The sequence below is a fragment of the Centroberyx gerrardi genome, chromosome 5, assembly GCF_048128805.1.
Source record: "Centroberyx gerrardi isolate f3 chromosome 5, fCenGer3.hap1.cur.20231027, whole genome shotgun sequence".
Lineage (NCBI taxonomy): Eukaryota > Metazoa > Chordata > Actinopteri > Beryciformes > Berycidae > Centroberyx > Centroberyx gerrardi.
In genome coordinates this window covers 26,236,381-26,258,516 of record NC_136001.1, presented here as the reverse complement: position 1 = coordinate 26,258,516, position 22,136 = coordinate 26,236,381, and the positions used below count along the sequence as shown (strand labels likewise).

Sequence of the window (22,136 nt, the reverse complement as noted above, 5' to 3'; positions counted from 1 at the left end):
TGATATGTCTGTGTATGTTGTAGTTGGAGGAAGGAATTGTATCTGTGTCATTGCCACAAAGTTACACTGAGATTGTACTTACAGGTCTTTGATCTGGAGGCCTGCAGGGAAGCAGTGGCCTCGTAGCTCGGTGATGTCATTATTGCTCAGGTCCAGGGTTTCCACAGACACCAGCTCTCTCGTCCGCCTGCCATCGATGCTGCGAATCTTGTTATGATGTCTGGAAAATAATGTGCACAAAAGGCATTAGCTGTATTCGACGATCTCACTCAGACCTACAACTCTGTCATTTCCGAGCCCAAGAAATGTCCAAATCACGAACTCCAAAAATATTCGCCAGCTCTACTTCAGCGTCCTTTTCCCACCAGCCTTGGAAGACACACACTCAAAATCCCCTGGCTTCCCTAAGCCCACTCAGGAACTAAGAGAAGAGTACACAGAACAAAGTGGTCTTCGTTCCACCGGCAAACGTGTACTTTAAGAGCTTCCAAACAGAGGCTGGCCTTCTCCAAACAATTCCAAGGACACCTGTGCTTCTCCACAGGGCTTAGTCACAAAATCTTTAGATGGATAGGGCCTCACTGATCACCCAGAGCCACTTCAAGGGGGATTTCAGAGCACTTGAGTGTGTGATGGAATGGAGATGGCTGCTACCATTCTCAAGAAGGTCTGGGCACTATCAAGGTCCTAATCTCCCCAGGACAAAGGAGGGGGGACTACTAACTAGCTTACAGCAAAGCCAAACTCAGCTCAAACCATCTTGAAATGTAGCATCAAACATTTACCGATATCACCATCCAACTGAGTAAATATGAAAATTAGTATAGTGGGCTACATTTGTTTCAGAGGAAGAAGAGGAGCTAATCAAGATATCTCTGGTCAGGTCAGATGATTGTATATACTTGACTGTGGCTTAAAGAGGTAAGCTGGCCTCAGGTCAGCACTCCTATTACGAGAAAATGTAAAAACATGGCTTATTGACATTAAGACAGCTTGAGCCCAGAGTAGCAACCAATACAGCGCTCCCCATCGCTTATTCAAAGTTGTCAAAGCTGACCAGGGAAAACACAACCATCCCCCTTTTAGGAGTCTCCACACAAGGGAACGTTATTTCAAGACGCCTCAGCCCTCTTTTGACAGGCCTTGTTAGCTTGGGTGAGCCAGAAGCCTGAGAAAAGACTGAACAGTTTTCAGTTTTTATTCTGGCCCTGCTCGGGGGCCTTGTGTGGAATGGAGGGTCACAGTCCCCCCCTTCCTACCCTGTCCTCCTCAACATCTGTGGTGGGTTATTTTAAGGACCGGGACCAATTCCACACAGAGAAAAAGAAGAGAAATAGAAAGAGAGAGAGAGAGAGAGAAAGAGATGGAATCTTAGTCATTTCCCTACATATACTGTGGAGGAGCAGGGGATGGTGTGGGACATGGCTGGTCAGCCAGTGGGACACACACATACACAACCTAAACACGCAAGCTGAGCCCACAGGGCACACAAGAGTCTCAAACACAACCCTATTCTTTTTTAAACACACAGACACGCATATATCCACACATATGTAAAGCAGACAGACAGGCAAATAGATACATGTGAACAGCAGAATACACAGACTGAGATCCGTCTTGCTGATCCAGAAGTTCAAGTCTATTATCTGTTTACACGTGTATGTGTACGTGTGCGTGTGTGTGTGTGTGTGTGTGCGTGTAAGAAAGAGAGTCTGAAGGCCAGTGTTATCCGAGAATACATGAAAGCGTTCGTTGGGTGACACGTATGACACATGCCTGGGCACCAGCAGCACTTTCCTGACACTCCGGCTAATGTTACTGACCTCACACACACACACATACACACACGCACCAAAGACTTGCTACACCCACAGCCAACAACACAGGTCTGCAGGCTATATGAGATGCAAGACATTTTGACTAAATGGCACGTCTTTTTACAGTTCAAATCAATTCACTTTGCCTGTGGATAGCAAGATAAAAGATGAATGCAAAACTAAAAGCACAAGGTGTAAAACACTTCAACAAAGGACTCCGCTTCAATCTTAGTTCAGCTTAACTTCCCAGGATTTTGTGTGTGTGTGTGTGTGTGTGTGTGTGTGTGTGTGTGTGTGTGTGTGAGAGAGAGAGAGTGAGTGAGAGAGCAAGAGAGAGAGCAGGTGTTCCACCAGTCAAACTCCATCAAAACAAGGTCAGTCCCTCCTTCCTTTCCAGCCCTCACCCAGCAGATGGACGGACACACACACACACACACACACACACACACACACGATCATTTACTTGGTGTCTGGGAGGAGGGGGGGGTCACACCACAGTGGCCCACCTGAATAAACAGCAGCGGAAATAGTTAAGGATGAGTCGTGCGCACACACACACACACACACACACACACACACACACACACACACACACACACAGGGAAGACCGACAGACAGAGGCTGTAGTGAGCATGGGCAAGGGAAGGAAGGAATAGGGAGGGAGAAAGAGAGGGAGGGAGAAAGAGGGGTGAGGTGAGGTCAACAGCTGGTGACCTTTGCTGGGAAAAACAGATCAGTCTCAAACTGGTGGGAGAGGTTGGCCTCTCACTCTTTCTCTCGCTCTGTTCCTCTCTTTCTCTGCGACCAGTCCACTCAGGCCAAATTCCCTCTCCTCTTTTCCTCTCGCTCTCTTTCCACATCCCCCTCTCTCCCTCCCACACTCAGAGCCCAGCTGTGTGTGAGAGAGGCAGATAAAGAGTCGGTTCTGAGAGTGTTTGAAGTCCACACACAATAGTGGCGTTTATAAAAACTGTGATTATCACACGGCCAGTGACATTTCTGCTAAAAAGGAGCTTGATTCACTGTCGCGCTCTTTGATGTCCGAGGGCCTTAGTCGCCCCGGTCCCACTTAATTCCAAATCTCATTATCCCCCCCCATTGACCATCTGATTATCATGAGGCAGGCTCATTTTGACACCTCTTTTGATGTATGGAAAGCACATCGCCGTTTTACACTAGCGTGCCCATTCTCCCATTCCCAATGTCATCTTTGGGAGCGATTGTTTGAAGCTGGCCGTCGGGACAAAAGGAGAATTATTTCAAAATCAGATCATCCCATGGGCCATATGATTTCTATCCAGAGCTGTTTTGAAGGCTCTCTTTGATGTTGACGGGGCAGGCTCTGAGCACAATAGGGAAGTTTGTGCTGCTCTGCTGTCACTTTGACACTGTGTTTTTAAAACTTTTTGTTGCTTCTTTTTTGCCATCCTGCTGTGGCATTCTGGGAGTCTGCGGGATATCACTGGGCTCGCCAAGTGCATTGTGGGACTGCGGGAGCCTGGCATATGGTCCTATTTTGGTTGGTTTCGTCAAAAGCTTCTACGTGCTCAGGTGATTTCTGTTTCATTGTAAAACTATGATCTCGGTAAGATGCTTTTCAGAAGCTCTGTCCTGATTGGTTGATGGATGTCTGATCAAAGGGCAGCGATTGGTCCAAAGAACATCTTAAATTGCAGCAACACGACCGACCACACAGATTAACGGGATAAGTACTCACACGGCCGCTGCTCATTGGCTTATCTCTGCCTGATGAACTCCACGAGAGAGAGGCAGACATCAAAAGGAGCTGCCGGACAAGTGAGTGAGGGAACAGAGGTGAAAGGAATAAAGCGAGAGAGCTACGGGGAGCGGAAAAGAAGGTGAAAGAGAAAGAGTGAGTCACCCCTCAAGCAAGAAAGAGATTAAGGAGAAAGAAATGAGAAAGAAAAAAAAGGAAGAGAAAGCGGGCAAGAAAGAAAGTAGAGACAGACCACTCACCTATTCCCTATATTCTACTTTTAAATTGTTTTATATACTACTTCTTTATAATCTTGTTTTGTTTCATGTTTAATTTGACCTACGGGAGCAAACCACTGAAAAAAAAATGCCCATTTTGCCAATAAAACTGATTCCGAGCGCACCTGCTTTGTCCCATGAAGCAGAAATATAAGCTCCAATCAACATTTAGAAAGCCAAAACTGTTCCTTTCCATTTTATTCTAGAAACTTCTTATTCAGCCTAACTATTCACCGTTTCATTCTAGAAACATCATTCATTCTCATGTCCATCTGTCAGAGCCAAAGCTAGTCAGCAACCAGCTGACTTTACTCTAACAGAAGATACTGCGTCTGAACTTCTATCTTTGCTATTATGTTAGACAGTAGCCTCCACATTTAATGGGCTCTCAGCCTTTTAGAGAGCTCACTACTGGATGTGGGGCTGTAGACAGATATTCTCTGTCCATCTGTGTGTGTGTGTGTGTGTGTGTGTGCTTGTGTTAAACCACTGTCTCACACAGGCCTGCAGTCAGACGACATTCCAGCCACTCTCCAACCAACGGCACAGGAATTCCGCCCGCACTGCGCTGCCATCTATACTGCTACCTCTGCCAAGGCACACACACACACACACACACACACACACACACAGACACACACAGACACGCACACATACTTGAGGGGAGGGCTTGGTGGTTGGCAAGGGAGTGTGGATGTACTGGGTTTACTCTTGGGCATAACCCTGAGCTGGAGTGCACCTCTCTCCTCCCCTTTTCCCTTCCTCTGCCTTTCCCAACGCTCGCTTCACCTCCTCCACTACTTCTTCTTAAGCGTTCCTCTTTCTACAGTAATATGTGGTGATGTCACCCTGATCCGGCCCTATTCGCAATCCCCCCCACCCCTCCCTCCCTCCCTTCTTCTCATCCTTCCTCCCCCGCTCCCAGTCACCCATTTTACAGTAAGCCATCTGATTGACAGCTGCAGCTGCAAGTGTTCCAGCGGGCCTTCAGCTGTGTGGCTTTGTAAAGATATGACCCTCCCTCTAGCCCCCGCTACCATCAGGCCTACAGGCCTTCCCCTAGCAACAGGCTTAGAGTCAGGCCAAAAAAAGACACCCCAGTCGTTTGCATGACAGGGTGCGACTCTGCAGAGTTCGCGCGAGTAAAGGTGAACTTGCTCCGATCCGTTTTGTATCACGGGCCAAGTCAATAGGAGCTGTCTTGGGCCCAACAGATGCAGACAGATAGAAAAACAATCGAAAAAACACTCTTACTACATCAAACATTTTGGACACATGGCATAAGTTAAGTTTTGACAAAGACTTTTCTCAGTTGCTCAATCAAACCTCAATCTCCGTACACAGCTTAGAAAAGTGTGCTGACGAAAGCTCGGCATCATGATAAATTGTGAGAAGCAGGCAGATGACACACAGGGAGAGGCTGAGGCGTGACTCCCGCTAAGCTGACCACTGAAAGTGATACGACGATGAGCAACGTTACAGGAACCAGCAGCTGCATACTTTACTACCAGGGAGTCGGCCAGCATGCTAGCAAGGTGTGAAAGAAAATACACAGACTGTTTGTAATGGTTAGCATTAGACTAGCTATGGGGGCTTAACTTTCTTGTTTCAGGTTGAGTGAGATGCTAGAATGTTCCACGGCCACACATGAGGGGAAAAACTGTTGGAGGCTGGAAAACAACAAGGCCCCACCAACAGATGAGGCGGGTGGAACACTGTCACAATTGTGTGTATCTGTGTGTGTGTGTGTGCGTGCGTGTGTGTGAGAAAGAGACTGTCGATGGGCCACTGGGCTCACAGTTGTGACATACACAAGCACACACACATAGGCTAAGCAGTAATGCATGCACACACACGCACGCACACACACGCCCTTCCCAAATAGGGCAGTAAATCTCTAGTGAGATGCCAGTGCAGGCAGCCCCCGCAGGCAGAGTTTCACAACTGGAAGCAACCAAGCTGGAACTATATGCGAGTTGACACTCCAAGCAGCCAGCACTACTCGCTATAGACAAGACCGCATGGCCAGCTAACAAGACTAGTCAGTTACTTGACCACATACTAATCGCTCCAGACAGACCTCCATACTGACGCCAACAGAGCCCAAGTAGAAAGGGGATTTTTGATCTGGTTTTACATAATTAACTCACATTCAGCCCTGAATGGCTGCAATCTCTCTCAAATAAATGCAGTATTACCTCCGAGGTATAAAAGTAGATCCATCCTAGACAGATGTCAAGAGACTATTTCAAGAGCAGGACCAACAGGCTACTGTCCTAAGATGAATATGGCAGGAGAGAGCCAGATGATTATGGTACCAGATAGGTAGTAAATGGGGCGATACTCACAGGTAGAGCGATACGATCTTAGAGGCAGCCTGTCCTAAATCTGGTATGGAGGTCAGCTCATTGTGGTCCAGCCGCCTGAAAATGACAAACACACACAATAGTAGGTTAGAGAACAAAACTGTGCCCAGGGGGAGACACAAAAATGCATAGGGATGATATGTTGTTGTGATCTACATAGGCATTTATTTCCCCAAGGAGCACATGCACTTCTAAATTGAACAATTCAGGAGCATAGAAAACAAATGTATTGGTGACAATAAATGAAAACACAAATCCTTAATTTGAATCTCAAATTGCATTAGAACCATAGGTTATCTTTCTTATATCTTCTGAAAGGAGTTTGTGATACGAGACAATCCAATGAGATACCAGACAAATATAGGCTAGTGAGACTTTATCAAACGCAAGCCTCAGTCAAGGTTTTTGAAATCATTTTAATTAATTCTTGTAATTTCTACACAAACTCTATGCTAGTTAAGAAGTCACAACATTGCTGGGGCTATTCCACATGCCTCAACACATGAGGGTAAATTCAATCAAACCTTAAGTAATTCAAAGGATTTCAAACACTACTTGACACGTCTGCCACAAAGCAAGTAGCAAGTCATCCTTTTAAAACCAAAAATAACATGGGAGTAAAACAGATGTCGGCGAGCGTATGACTGGCTGGCTTGGCCTGCCAAAGATGTCACCAGTGTGTGTATCACCAGTCAGCTTGTGTATATGTGTGTATGTGTCTTGTGTGCCGGTGCTGAGTGACACAGAGCCAAGCCCTCTCCTCACCGTATAAAATATTTACAAGGCCAGCGTTGGCCACGGTATCGGGTGGTGGAGGGGAGGCTTAATATAGAAAACCACCACTTTATTCTCAATTGGACTCAGTTCAAGGCAATACATACGAGGATGCTGCTAGGATGTGGAGTGGCAATCATGGGTGTTAGAGGGACTTTTTCCACCGAAGAAAAATGTATCGCAGCTCAGGCTTGTGGATTATATTGTCTATCTGGCCAAAAAGTGGCTAAAATAAAAGCATGTTTGACTGTTGATCTCAGAAGGAAAGAGGCACACAACTATGCTCACACTGAAACATTGTAGCGGCACACACTCTCACACCACAGAGGGAAAGAGACACGCTAACAGACATGGACCAAACACAAACACACTCTGAGGGCAGTCCATTAGAAAGTGAAGGGGCAGCACTTTGTGAGGAGTTGTGCCCATAGATTTGCTGTCTGCCTGCCAATCGATGCTGTGCTCTACTGAAAGAACCAGATTTTTAAAAAGTCAGCCCAGTCAACGCATACACACACCATGCCGAAGAAACACACACACACACACACTCTAGTTGAGTGTCTGGTGAAGAGTGCCACTCAGAGGGCGTCATGACAGTTTTCCCTCAAGTGGGATATCCGAGGCAGTCTTCTCCAAGTGTCCTATCTGGGTGGGCAATTTCCTCAATGACCAAGTGTGTGTGTGTGTGTGTGTCCTTCCTTAGCCTCTGGGTATGTATAGGCTATGTATCCTGTTAGTGACTGAGTGATAATGTCGGACTACTTACAGCTCTCGTAAGTTGGGGAGGTTGGCGAAGACTTCTGCATTGATGGTGGTCAGCTTGTTGTGGCCAAGATTTCTGAAAGAGTGGAAAAGCAGATGTTAAGATATAGCGAGATGAAATCAAAACCATATATGCCTAACAGCATAGATGGCAGAGGAAACATTAACAATCAAAATGTCAGCAGCGCAATAATGCTTTATTTTTCACAGTAACTTTTATTGTATTTGTCATAGGCCTTTTTCAACGGTTCAAACAAAGATCCTGATCAATGGCAACCACTTTTGACACACAGACTTTATTTCTTTGACAAACTGCCTCATCCGTCCACATTAAGTATGCCTGAAAACACTGCAGTACATCCATTCAGCTGGCCTTCGAGGGGGCCAGATCAATACTATCGATACAGAGTGTGTCTCTCTCCTGGCTCACTTACCTAACACAGCCCACAGGCCATTCATCTGCAGCAGTCAATTTGCACTTTAGGCTAACAGCGTATTTAATAGCTGGCACTTGACTTGTACAGAGGCTTATTAGAGAGCGATTTGTCCAGTGATATAGCGTTACCGCTGTCAGAGCGAGCGAGAGTGTGTGTGTATGTGTGTGCATAACATACATCTGCATTTCAGATGACGCCTCCCACGCAATATGAATCAGATTTATCTCACACGTAAACAAATGCTATCTCTCTTACACACACACACCCATATATGTACCCCCCCCCCTCGCTCTCTGCCTGGCCCTCAGCCTGTTGGCAGACAGGAGGCTGCAGTGAGAGCGGTGTTTGTGTTTGTGTGGAGGGCTGAGGTTCAGCGAGACAAAGGGAGCCCACAGCTCCGAGCCGCCTGCCTCCCGCCCCTCCGTCCAGACGTGAGAGACGGCCCAGGAATGTTTCACAGGCCTGCCGAGAGATGGCCGCTTGTTCCCAGAGACTGGGGACACATTTACCTGACGCACCACATTCCTCATCCTCTCGTCCCGCCGTGGCCTTGGAAGACCGCCGCGGGGGAATGAGGATGGGAGAAAGGGGGTGGGAGGCTGAACTCTGTGGCATCCTTTGAGTACTGTTTAAAACCACCCTAAGAACTTTAATGGATAGAATAGGATCAAATGGGAGTGAATGTAACTTAGGAAAGCTGCATACCACAGCAGAATATTGCTACTGTCTTACATCCTAGACACTACAGTTTTTATACCACTTTATACCTGTCAATCTCACCCTCCATCTCTCTTGACAGATTTCCCTTTCACTTCTTGTGTGCTTGATTGCGGATAATGACAGTCTTCCTTCCTAATTCCTTCTCCCTCCGTGTGTGTGTGTGTGTGACGAGATAATAGCAGAGCGAGTGTCTGCCCTCCAGGCAGAACCCTGACAGGGAGGTGTGTATATCTGTCAATGTTATGATCACTCACTGGTAGGGTTGTCACGATACTAGAATTTCTAACATCGATATGCGATACCATTTTCGATACCACGGGGGGGGGGGGAAATGAATTTTCAATCTTTTTTTTTTAAATATTGTTTTCATGTTAAAATATAATTTTAACATGAAAACAATATTTTAAAGTTGTCTGATATCAAACAACACATTTTTGATTGACAGGTGGCAATTGCCGTCATGATTTGCTCTTTTTTATTGAGGGGAGTGAGTTTATACTGCACAAGCATGTGAAACATCATATTGCCTCCTGGCCTCTGCAGCATAGACTGTAAGCAACTGAGCAAAAAACACAGACACAGAGACCCAAACTAGTCCCTTAATATCCGACAACGCAGGGGGAAATCCCGGTGCAAACGAGACAGATGGACGGACAGACAGACAGACAGCTTCTCCATAACGTAGGCCCGATAAAACTCATTCAAAACTTTGCACTTACACAGCAGATTACCCTGCTCTAGTCATCAGCCTATCAGAACACTTTTAGCTTGTTGAAGCAACAGATACTCACCAATGATAGGGAAAAATCAGCAGGGCTAGAGTTAGTGGATTATTATTGACAGAATGATTTTAATCGGACATTTCAACGTCCAGACCGGACAGTTCGGTCGAAAACCGGGCATCTGGCAAACCTACTTGATAACGTTAGCTATCTCTGTAGCTAACGTTTGGTTTGCTAGCTAAACTAAAACGGATGATGTGCAGGGTACGTTAACGTTTATGATAAATGTTTAATGCTTCAGTGATGTTGAAACGGGAGCTTTCGCTAACCTCTCGAAATTCTTTATATAGACTGGCGTGTCGGTCCTTAAGGCCCTGACACACCAAACTGACTTCAAAGAACCAGCGGCGACGAAGGCCGACTGTTGCGTCGCCTCACGTGGCCTGCGTCTGGTCCAAAAAGTTGCACTTGAACACACCGCAAAGACTACACCCGACGGCCAACTAGCACGTACGTTCTGCGCCTGCGTGAGGGGAAATAACTCTCCATACCTTATGTCTGATAAGAAGTTGCAAATGGCACTGGCGTTGTCAGGCCTTTAAGGTGCTTCGCGAAGTTTGACGTGTTACCCCCCTTCGTCGGCACCACTCTGTAGCATTGTTTGTCTGACTGAGGCAACGACCCAGCTGACTGCTACTAGTGAGAGGAGGGGCTGTGGGCAGCGGTGCAGGGTGTGTGTGTGTGTGTGTGTGTGTGTGTGTGTGTGGCTAGTGGGGGCAGAGAAATAATATGTTTGATTTTTCATTGAGAGAAAGCACTGCTGGTATCGATACTGTTGCAAATGAGTATTGTATCCATTTCAAATTTTTAGTATCGATACTTATCGAAGTATCAGTACTTTTGACAACCCTACTCACTGGGGCACCTCCCACCATTGTGGCCTAGATCACTAAATTGCCGTCCCCTGCAACAGGAGGCAATTACCTCGTTATGGTGAAGCTAAGTGAAAAATCACAGGGTTTTCCTGCGGGCCGCCTCTGCCTGGAAGTATGTATATTCAGCCGAGACACACACACACACACACACACACACACACACACACACACACACACACACACACACGGCACAGAGAGGATCGACTCGGGAGAGCGCTGTCATCTGGTAGAGCAATCAGTGGTTTTAACAAGCTGCTTATCACCACAAAACAGGCCAAAGAAACTTTACCAGTGGACCTTGCATATCACACAAATGCTGATATACTGTATACTGAGATGTCACCTCCTAAAAGACCACTTCAGTTTTTAAAAGAGTATGATAAGATTTGCATGTAATAGAGGAAGGAAATTGGGCATATGTAGATCCACACGCATGAAATGGAGAACAGAGAAAAAAATTGAACAAAGGGATGACTAAGAAAGACAAAAAACAAGTCACGTTTGAGAGCAAAACCTGCCGTACCCGTGCTAAAGGGCACAGCAACAAACAAACTGGTCCTTTGTGTGTGTACGCAAGCATGCATGTGCCCTTTTCTCAGTCACCTCTGACAAGCAAAGGGGAAGGAAGGTGTTTACACAACTGAGCCTTTTTCTCTCTCCGCCTCATTCAGCCAGATTCATTTTCTTGCCTATCAGATGAGATAAGTTTCACAGCGTTTTAACACCTACTGTATGAGGTGGTGCTGATAACGCCTGTTTCCCTCCCTTTCTCTCTCTCCCTCCCCTCTCCTGCAGAAGGGGGGGGTCGGGGTTTGCCACCGCTAACTGTGGCTAATGCTTTCCAGAAAGCGGCCTTACCATAATGCCATTTCTGGAAGAATTTGCCGTGCTGGGATCAGAAGCTTAGAGAGTCATTAGAGAGTGTTAGACTGCTTCACAGGGGGAGAGAGCTACATGAACCAAGCACAGCAGAATGAAACATAGGGAGAGGAACATGCACCTTTCAAGTAACTTGTCAAACTCTAGACTAGGTGCAGAGAGCAAATTGGCAATGGCACGACACAGCTTATCTGAGTTTTCTCCATCTCCTTGATCCAGCCGGAAAAGTCCTATTGTTGAGACGTTTCAAAGACACGAACCGGTGAGAGTCAACGCTGTGATTAAGCATGGCAAACACTACAAAGCACTTTGCTGCTCAAAGCCTGGAATGTTTCAAACAGTGCATTCCATTGCATGGTACAACTAGAATGCCTCTGTTTATCCAAATGGGCAGGACTGTTTGACATTAGTCAGCGGGATCAAAATCAACGCTCCCAGCCAGGTACTTGACCAAAAAAGCAAGAGTGTGATAATTTAAGGCAGCATGTTGAGCCAAATACCAATTTTCCCCATTGAATTCATTTTATTCTGGCTGCTGCACTCCTGGCTTGAGGGGCTGTCTCAAGCTTTTTCACAGGTCGCAAAAACAGAACAAGTGGTTCTTAGAAGTTCAAGCCCTCAAGTGTTCATACTCAAGTAGATGGTAATTGGTACTAAAAACATTTGCAAGTAAAAAGCACAGACTAAATTTAAATCCTATTCTGAACTGCACCAACATTTCAACAATAATCTCCTACTGTGTTCAAGCTAACTGCTAGCCATCAGTGACCACAAAGGTCAGCGTAACCTCTATTCTGTGAGCAGAAGTGGAGGGGCTCGAAACAAGAGGGCAGCTGAGGTGAGGGCAGGGTTGGGATAAAGAGGCACAGTTACACTCCCACCTCCAACCCCTGGAGACCCTACTTGACCCTCTATGGCCTTCCAGCTTTCAGAGCTACCCCACCCCCGCCTCCACCCTTCCCCACACATTACAAAACAATAGCCACAGAAGTTGAGAGACTGTCACACATCAAGAGGAAATGGCTCTCCTCACTACGCATTCAATACAGATTTAAATTCAGAACAAAACAAAAACTGAAAACTAACAAGGCGCCAACAGAACGACACCGAATCATTAGAACCTGGTGAAATCCACTGGTATTCCCCTTTCAGTCACAAAAAAGACAAATCACATGCCTAGTCATATGGCAATGCAGTCAGAGACTAACACTCAACCACCTGTTGCCCTGAAGCACAGCGCTTATTCTCCACATCTTTCCAGGTCAAGCGACAACAGCCTAGGTCAGCAGTGCTGGAAGGCTAGGGGGTCACCTGAAACAACATTAGCTTTAGCCATAGCCTGTCTGGCAGAAAAAACCCCACTAAAAGACATTGTGATAAATCCATAAATGGTCTGCCTGACTAAGCAAACTGTCCCGGCAGAAGGAAAAAAAAAAGGCTCAACGCCCACCGCTGCAGTAGACCGTCACTGATACACTATGTAGTTGATTTGACATATAAAACTCATTAAAAGGCTTTAAAAAATAGCTGCATTACGGGTGCTGTGGGAGTAGAGGAGTGATGTCATAGCATATGACACTGTGCTCGTAAGTCAGCGCACAGTCTGTATGTTTGTGGGAGAGGGAAGGGAGGGAGAGAGAAAGAGAGAGAGGGAGAGAGAGAGAGAGAGAAGGGGCAGAAGGGACTTACACATACAGAGATAGATCATCATTATCTTTCCCATCTCTATCATAGATAACGGCAGTGTGAACTTCGCTCGCTGAAAGTGTGAAGTGATGTCAGTGATGAGCCCTCTGTAGTCCAGCTGGGAGACGAAGGCCCTTTAATGTGGTCCATTTCAGTGCATCATAAAACTAGTCAAATAATAACCTGCATGTCAGAGAGCCAGACACACACACACACACACACACACACACACCTCTCTTCCTGTCATAAATGGCCAGTTTATAGCCAGGCAACAGCAGTGAGAGTGTACACAAAGCTAACACCAGCTCTAGGCCACCATTTTACACACCAGTCAAATAGGGGGAGGAGAGAGGAAAGCCAATATCTCGTCAACCTTCAATGAGGTTAAAAGCCTAAGCCGGCCAACATGATTTGCTATGATAGCGATAACTATGATGCGCTAGAATCTGAGTGAAAATACCGGTAGGTTTCATCGTACAGGATCTTGAGAGGGTGAGGAGAACATGTGGGAGATCAGAGATACGTGTTGCTGATGCATATTTCACCGTTTGCATTGCAGATTCCCACCCCACAACAACATTCCAGGCAACAAAGGAATTGCTCCAGCCTTTGAGATCAGTCAGAGAAGGAGCGTGACTTAGTTTCTGAAGTCTTCCCAGGCAGGAAGGCAGGCCACATCTTGGGGCCATGTGCACCGCCATTCTCTGGGCTGCTGGTCCGGGGCTGGGGCTGAAGCAGGGGATGGAGCGGGGCACTCCAAACAAACAGCGAGAAGGTTGGGAGAAGGGTCTGCACTAGCCTGAGGCGCTGCGTGAACCCGAGGCCAGGCCCAACGACGCCAGCCCGGACGCCGCAGATGAGGAGGACAATAGCACTCGTGCAGTCCGTACTTATGCATGTGCGGACACGGTCCTCACACACTCTCACACATGCTGGCTGATGGAATACTAATGTATTCTAGCATGATAACATTCTAATTTGTTACAAACGTCGCCAGACTACTTCATTATGACTAAAAGGAAATGAGCGTCCCCAATTCATCTGAAAGAATAACATAAATATGTCTCTTTAGTGGGGCTATTGTTTTAGTACTGTGCAGACTGCTGACCTTATGCTCTCCACTTCAAAGTGAGGAAAATGACTGATCGTTAGTCTATTTTCCCCCTACTTATTGTTTATTATGCTAGCATAGACAAAATTCTGCAATAATTAGGCTATAGCCAGCGGAGAAAGAAAGGGGCCAAATAGTGGCCCATACTATCTATACAATCTAAGTGCATGTGAACGTGTGGCTGTCCAGATAGTGGCTCTCTGATACTCCTTTCCCTTCTGCAGTATCAGAGAATACGGAGGCTAATGCAGGGGGGGTTTGAAAGAATGTTTGGCCCAAGTTAGCACTCACAGCTCCACTCACTTCTCGACAGATTGCCTGTTTTTTGGAGGGGAGCTGCTCCACTTGCACAGTACCTCTCTCTCTTTCCAAGTCACGCTTTTTTTCTAACATCTTCTCCAGATTTCCAAACTCTTACCAGATGTAGAGAATTCACAGATGATTCATCGATCAAACCCACTTTGTAGACACCGGCTTGGGGGGAGAGGGAGAAAAGGGGGGAAAAAAACTTGGCGCCCTGAAGTGTCTTAACAAAAAGGCCATCTATTCTGCTGACTGGATTCCTGCGGAATGACTTGTGGCAGCAGCTGTTTGATTGTCATTAAAGCCAGTGCAAGGCATGAGCTCACTCCATAACTTCATGTTAATGTCAGCCTTTATCTGTTGTTATGAGAGTACGGGCTCAACCTTGGTTGTTCCTCACTAATTTGTTCACATCTAATGTCCCACGTGAACTGTCTCTTAACTTCATGGATTAGAAGAGGATCATTTACATAAAATAATACATTTAAGGCTCAAATTTGCATACAGGAACGCTCAGTACTTCAACCATCCGGCTAACCATCAAACAGCCTGATAAAGGGGAATAAAGTGAAGAGCAGCTGATAAAAATCAGTGCAAACGATAATATCATCTTAAACCCTTGGAAACGCTCGAGATGTGGGTTTAAAATATCTGCCCAAAGACATCTAAGTCACAAGGCTGGGGAAACTATCACAATAAACAAACTTGGTATAATCACTCCCAATACCACAAGATTACAAGGCTGCGTAGCGAGAAATGCCCTAGAAACCACAAGAGGCTAAGCCCTGCTGAGTACTGCTGCTGCTGCTGTGTTGCTGCTCAACTGCTGAAATGTCCATCTTGGTCAAGAAAGGGGAAGAAACATTTCAGCGGTTTAGTCTTCATACGTCAATCAATTCCTGCCTTCATATCAAGCTTAACTCACATAACTGACAAACAGTAACCATAGAAATGTGATATAAACACTGAGTAATTGGCAAACATTGCCATGACAACTTCCTCCGCCACATAGTATTATTGTAGCAAATTACTTTGCATGGCTATGGAAGTGACTAGAAAAAGAGACGGTGCTCCCTAAAAACAGAGGAGTTGTTTCTAACAATATGTGACAGTCAAGTAAAATTTCACTTCCTCTGAGTTTCTTCATTGTGTTTTGATGTGGGTGACAGTGGTTGAGGTTTCGACCACTGACAGGACTTTCACCCACTAGTGGAACCAGCCCGAAGGCGGCGGCAGCAGCAGCAGCAGACCGTGACATTGACAAAACACTCCCAGGCAGCGGGCGGAAAATGTCCCCCCATAGTCCCCCCAGGCCAGGTGATCCTCAGCCCCACCTTCTGTCCGCCAGCCCCCAACCAACCAGCCGAGCCACCAGCCCCTGTCAGGAAACCACCAAAACAAACCCATTTCCTGAGGGCAGAAGCCAAAACCAACTGTTGGGGGTGGTGTTTACCAATGCTGCTGTTCTGCGGGGTTTAAGGCGAAGGCTTGGGTTTGAGTCGGAACGGAAGGCCCGCTCCGCTCTACGCACTCTTGTATGACTATAGGAGGGCTGAAGGGGAGTTACAGACAGCCACTCAGAAACCACAGAGGAAAAGCTGGGTTGTAGAGGGGATCAGTCAAGATTAAGATACTCCTTGCTTTTGACCAGAGTGTATGTTGGTGACGCAACGATTCAGCTTTAACAAATGAAAATCAGGACAGCCTCATACAGCACTGTAGCTTTCTGGACCCTGTACAATGAATAAAAGCAAAAGATTTTAATACCTCAGATGACAAAAGACGGGGAGAGAGGTTGGCAAGCAGACACCGGGCATCTGCTTTATCTCTATCCGACCACAGCAATCACAGCCAACATTAGTAATGCTCATGCTTTTATTTACTTGCAAAACCCCATTACGCGGATGGTACTGCAGGCAAAAGTGCTATTTATACACATTACCATGGCCGCAAATAAGATAAGGCACCACTCCTGAGAGGGAATATGTGAGAGGAAGCTTGCTTTGAATGTTATTAGGCTATTCATCAATCATAAACAATAGACAAACATCTGAGACTGGTGGGCAATTTGTTAAGTCTTGTAAGCATCCTGTGTAAACCAGCAATGGATATATGAGATTCATGATTTACAGAGGCTTTAAAAAGGGTACATCAGTCCTTTAACCACAAATATTCACCCTGAATAACCTGTGTGGTCACTCGTGAATCTTCCCCACCACCCTAATTCTCTCAGTCCTTCACCATCTCTCCTTGTTAGCTTAATCTGCTCTGCCAGGATATGCAAACACACGCTTGTTTCCTACTATCCCCATCAAGGCCACATTCTCACAGGAGACCATTAAAAACATGGTCCTGAAGGGAGACTATTTTGACAACTGGAAGGCATTAGGGCTTGATTCTTCACACAGGGCCACAGTGTCCAGAGGCCTTCCTCAGAGGACCTGGGACTGCTACTGATGGATAAACTGCAGGCCAGCACCTAACCTCCAGCCACCTATCCCCTCTGAGCCACTACTGCAGTTGTCAAACCAATTGCACCCAACATATAGGCTAAGTCTGTATGAAGATAACTGCAGCAGCTATGTGAGAGTGTAATCCTCTTTCACTGACACAAAGGGGTGAGAAATGTATTCCTATTCCCTTTAAGCTGCATTTATACTCTGTGCGTGATCTTCCTTATCTTTGCAGACAGCACAACAAAACATGCTGGACTTTTTAACTTCTGTAGGCTAGTTGTAGAAAGCGCACATATGCATGAGACTAACTAGATCACTTGCTAGACAGTTGCAGCCACTCATGTTTTTGCAATTTGTCTGTGAGCCAAATGCTCAGTAGGAGGTGCCTATTGCCCATAAACCGCCTCTGTGATCTATGCCTACCTATTTGTGTTGCCCTATTCAACCCATTTATGTGTACAACACAGCTACAAATTGAACTTGATTCCAGAGGCTCGGTATCATCTAGTCTTATAAGCCTGTGTTATTAATTCATTTTAACTTAGAAACAGTGTGAAAAAAAGCTTATTACTACGATTTTACTTTGCTGAATAAGAGCAACTTAGTGTTAAGCATGAGCCATATTTGACAAATATAGCCTATGTGTTCCAGGTTGATGAGATTTTACTCCGAGCCTGCGCTCATCTAAAGGACATCACTGCGCTAAGGGGGAGAGAGAGGGAGGCGGACTGTGGGAGCGGACGATGGCTTGTTTTTATTGACACCCAATAATAATGTCCACCCCGCCACCACACTGACCCACCGCTACCGCTGCTCCCTCCCTGGGCTAAACATAACAGGGACAGTTGATTCCACACTAATTTCACTTGGCTCAGAGACCCGGAGGTAGGGATGGACAAACACATTTGGTGTGAAACCCCAGCGTGGTGCGACCGGACACTCTTTTTCACTCCGTTTGCAGTGAAGAAGTGTTAGAGGATGGATAGAGAGGTATTACTCCCAACATCATGCATTACTGCACCTCTTGTCTGCATGCATCACACATCTACAAGTGGGACTAACATTTTCTTTTCATTTCATCCTCTGGCTTCAATTAATTCTGATCTGACTCATTTTGAACATCTTATTGCATTATGCTGGGATTAGGATAAAGGCATTATAGTTCCCAATACACAGTTTTATCCTATTAATTATATAATCCTATTATTGTTGCGCTGTATTATAAACTTTGCTCTATCAACTCGTTGTGTGTAGCAATGCTTAATGACTGGATTATAAATAAAGTTAGCCCCAGCTATGGAGTGAGCAGTCCACAGTGACTGTCACCTTCAAGTCATCTTATCTCTTCACTTATTACGGTGCATTTAGATTTTTTTAAGGCACTGGCTTTTGATGTGCCAAGGGCAGAAAAGAGCGCATGCCAATAAGTAAGTAGGTGTAAGTGGCAGTTTCCTTTTTGCCCGTAACTCATACACCCACAGCTTGCATACACACACACACTTTTTGTGCACAGGCAATACACACAAACTAAAATAACAACTTTCAACCCGCAACACAAAAAGTAATTTCATCCACTCAAGTGGACAGGACTTGGCGTGAGGTACCTTTTAATGGGATCACATTCAGCTACAAGTGAAACCCTCCCCACTTGTCTCTTTGGGTTTACAGTAATCATCTACTAATCTGGCTCTTTTACAGACCCCAGAAGAAAAGAGCTCTCTCCCTTTGTGCTACCTGCCAACATAATGGGACTATCTCAAGTGGTGAGGAAATATGCAACCTAGGTGTTTTAAAAGATAATTCAAAGCCATAAAACCATTCCCTTTGAAAACAACAAGATTGCGGGTCCTTAAATCTTGACCGATAAGGTTGGCCGAGATAATACGAGTAGACTTGGAGCGAGACACGGCTCACGCAGGCCCCTAGTATCACACACACCAAAAGGTTTAGAGCCAGCTGTTTCAAATGGGACACTTGTCCTAGTTGTGCGTTGTCCATGAAGACAGTGGGAGCAGTGTGTGTGTGTGTGCGTACATGTGTGATAAACAGCGCCTGCACTTGAACTTGGCCAAGTGGTGCTTAGGGGCAACGAGGCTACCTGGGCACAAGCGCCGTTATTCATGTTTTTAGAGGACTTTTTAAAAGTTGCATTCCTCACTTCCCAGGGGAAGATAAACTGCCTAACACAGGAACCTGGGAGCCAGAGGAGTCTGCAGGCCTTTGGTCTTTAACCCCATGCTCTCAGCAACACACACACACACACACACACACACACACACACACTAATAGCCCATTTGGTGATTTAGGTGAAAATTCCCAACAAAAAAAGCCCAATTGTCCTTGAGGATTCACAACTGCCGTTGGAAGTGCCAGTTATAATATACTGCGGTGAGAGCCAAAATGTTGATTGGGAGGACAGAGCAGTGTGTTGTCTGTAAATAAATTGTGTCATTCAGCTTGATGAATGCGGAGGCTACTTGAACATCAGGAGACGTTCCATGAAACTGTTCCCAAATTGGCTCATTTCCTAAATTAACCTGCAGACAGGGTTTCAATTGTTGTCGGTCTTATCCTGAGGAACCCATGCTCAATTTACTAGAAATCTAATTTGTGAACTATGGCTAGCAGAACCAAATCAAGGATTAGGGTAATATCTGTCATAAATCTCATTGAATAAAGCCAATTTGGATGCTGTGACACTGACATCCATTTACTCACCCTGAGGGAATGGTTTGTTTGTCCTAACATGAACAAATGAATAATGTGTAGCATCTCCGTGGCAGTTTTCAGTTTGCCAAACTATCCAAGATATCATAATTCACTCACTGCAATGGTTGATAACAAACTTTGGCCCGCAATATTTTACATTTTTTAAACAAATGAAATTTTAAAAAAAGCAATTTAAATTGAAGCTTATTATGAGAGGCTAAATCCAGTTAAATCACTCTAAGACTGCGTGGACAGTGGAAGTCTGGAAGATGAAGAAGCTACAGTGTGGACAATTTGAAGGCAGACTGCTGAGAGAGTAGCGCTCTCCCCATCCTCAATAATAACTACACTTGCCCTTGAGCAAGGCATTTCACCCCAACCAGTGGGTGCCATCCAGCAGAATACTGTATGACAACTTTGTCTATGTGCATGTGTAACCCTCCCTCCTCTTGCGGAACAAATTCCCCCTGTCCATTGCTGTAAATAAAAGTATTGTTAGTCATCAAGCAGACAAGACAATTTTTGCAACAGACAAAACTTTCTGTAATACGAAGTTTGACTCCCATTTTGCCCCTGAATCATAGCTGGATTCTTCTGTTGTCAAAGACTTTTGTGAAAACTCCTGGATTGCGTAAACCCAATCATGTTACAATCTTATAATAGGTAACGATTGCCTGAGCAAAAAGATACTGTCTGGCAGTGTGTTATGCCAATGTTTTCCAAAGTGGGGTGCAGGGACCTCCAGAGGTCCTTGATGGGGTAACAGGGGGTCCCCAGCAAAATGAGTAAGTTTAATTTCACTCTTAATTCACTCACTATCAGTCAGCCCAATGTGAGAACGAATAAGGTTGACTATTTTGATATTATCTGTTCCACTCTCCCCACATACAGTATAGGCAATTATGCAACTCTAAAATAAACCATAACCACAAAAATCTTCTCAGACGAGTTTCCTTGGGTGGAAAATCTTATCAACCGGGGTCCACGGCCTAATATATATTTATACGAGGGTCTTTGACAAAAAAAAGTTTGGGAGCCCCTGTGTTATTTCACACTTTTGTGTTTGGAAACATTGTTATCCCGTTATGGGCTGGTCAATAAATAGGCTAGGGCAACTGGGCGCTTTACTTACAAGGAAACTGTCCGGGCTGGAAGGTCCAGAGGTGTAGCTGTCAGCTCCAGGTTGCTACAGTCCACTGAATCTCCGCTGCACGTACAGTTCTGGGCACACGGCAAGTCCGAGCTCAATCCATAACTGATTAACAGTTCGACCGACAAAACTAAATAAAAAACATAGTGAGAAACATATCCAATTCGTCCCAGGGACGCCGCCATTTTGTATCCAGTTTTAATAGCGCGGCCGCCGAGCTCTCTCCTCGTATCCAAATAGGAAAACTAGTGTAGCTTCGGGGAGCTCGGGTGCTTTTTATAGCACATTAATTGCCTTCTTGTAATAAGGAGGTTATTACAAACAGCAGCGGTGCAGTCAAATGTTTTCCCCTCCAAACAGCAGTCATTTAGGACACAAGTTCCCAGTCCAACTTTCTCCTTTGGTGTCCGACGCGGGCTGAAAATCAAAGGTGATTCACAGTAAAAACTAGGCTACAGTAAACTTGTTTTTCGGCCTAAACTTAAATGTAAGTTGCAAGAAAGTGTCCATAGAAGGCTAAAAACTATGTTCCTTTCTTGGTGGGACGACTGCTTCTGAGAAGAACATGTTTGAAAACATGCAGCAGAAAGATGGTAACGTACAGGACACACTGCCGCCGGATAGATCTCAAAATAACTGTTGATCAACGGAACACTTACACTAAAACTAGTGTCCAAACTACCTCGGCTGTTTCAAAGCTCAACAGCACGGTTGCGATGTGACTTCTGACGATGTTATAGTTTTTGTACTGCAGGGTTAAAAATGCAACATATAAGTTAACACCCGCAGGAACAGTGCCGAAAAACTCCAGCGTTGGTCTCTCAAGCCGAGCGCTGCATATCGTCCAAATCGCAACACCACTTTGCTCTAGTCGAATAATCCCAAGTTTGAAATACACACTCTCTCCGTCCAAGAAGACCTAAACCAACATCTTATCAGGTGCAGTCTGCGGTCACAAAATCTAGCCGATCCGATTAATAGCAAAATATAGTCCACCCCCGTTCCGACCGTCTGCCACCACCATGAGTTTTTTCCTTTCTTGAGTTACTTTTCCTTTTTTTCAGGGTGATCGTTCCGTAGTCCCACGTTGGATGCACAACAGCGATTCCAGGGTCCTCCCATTCTTCGCTGCGATTGGCTGCTGCGATTTGACGGACGGGCCAAGTCCTAATCTCATTGGCCGTTACGGGTTCTTCAGGCGTCGCGGAGCTCGAGAGCCAGTGAGCGGCTGTCACTCAGCAGTCGTTGGCCCCGCCCATGTTTCCCACCCCGGGGTGTGAAACCGCACCACCTCCTCTCACTCTCACTGCTTCT

At 45.7% G+C, this 22,136-nt stretch overlaps 1 protein-coding gene across 1 annotated transcript in view; it reads right to left on the bottom strand.

Moving 5' to 3' along the window:
* The window catches only part of lrig1 (leucine-rich repeats and immunoglobulin-like domains 1), a 41,757-nt gene extending 19,893 nt beyond the window's left edge, over window positions 1-21,864 (bottom strand). Inside the window, exons 1-4 of the mRNA XM_071915614.2 lie at window positions 20,805-21,864; window positions 7,719-7,790; window positions 6,161-6,235; window positions 83-220 (exon numbers count right to left, since the gene is read on the bottom strand). Coding sequence (XP_071771715.2) covers window positions 83-220; window positions 6,161-6,235; window positions 7,719-7,790; window positions 20,805-21,007 — 488 coding nt within the window. The 5' untranslated portion in view covers window positions 21,008-21,864. The remainder of the gene's footprint in view (window positions 1-82; window positions 221-6,160; window positions 6,236-7,718; window positions 7,791-20,804) is intronic.
* Window positions 21,865-22,136: the final 272 nt, after the last annotated feature.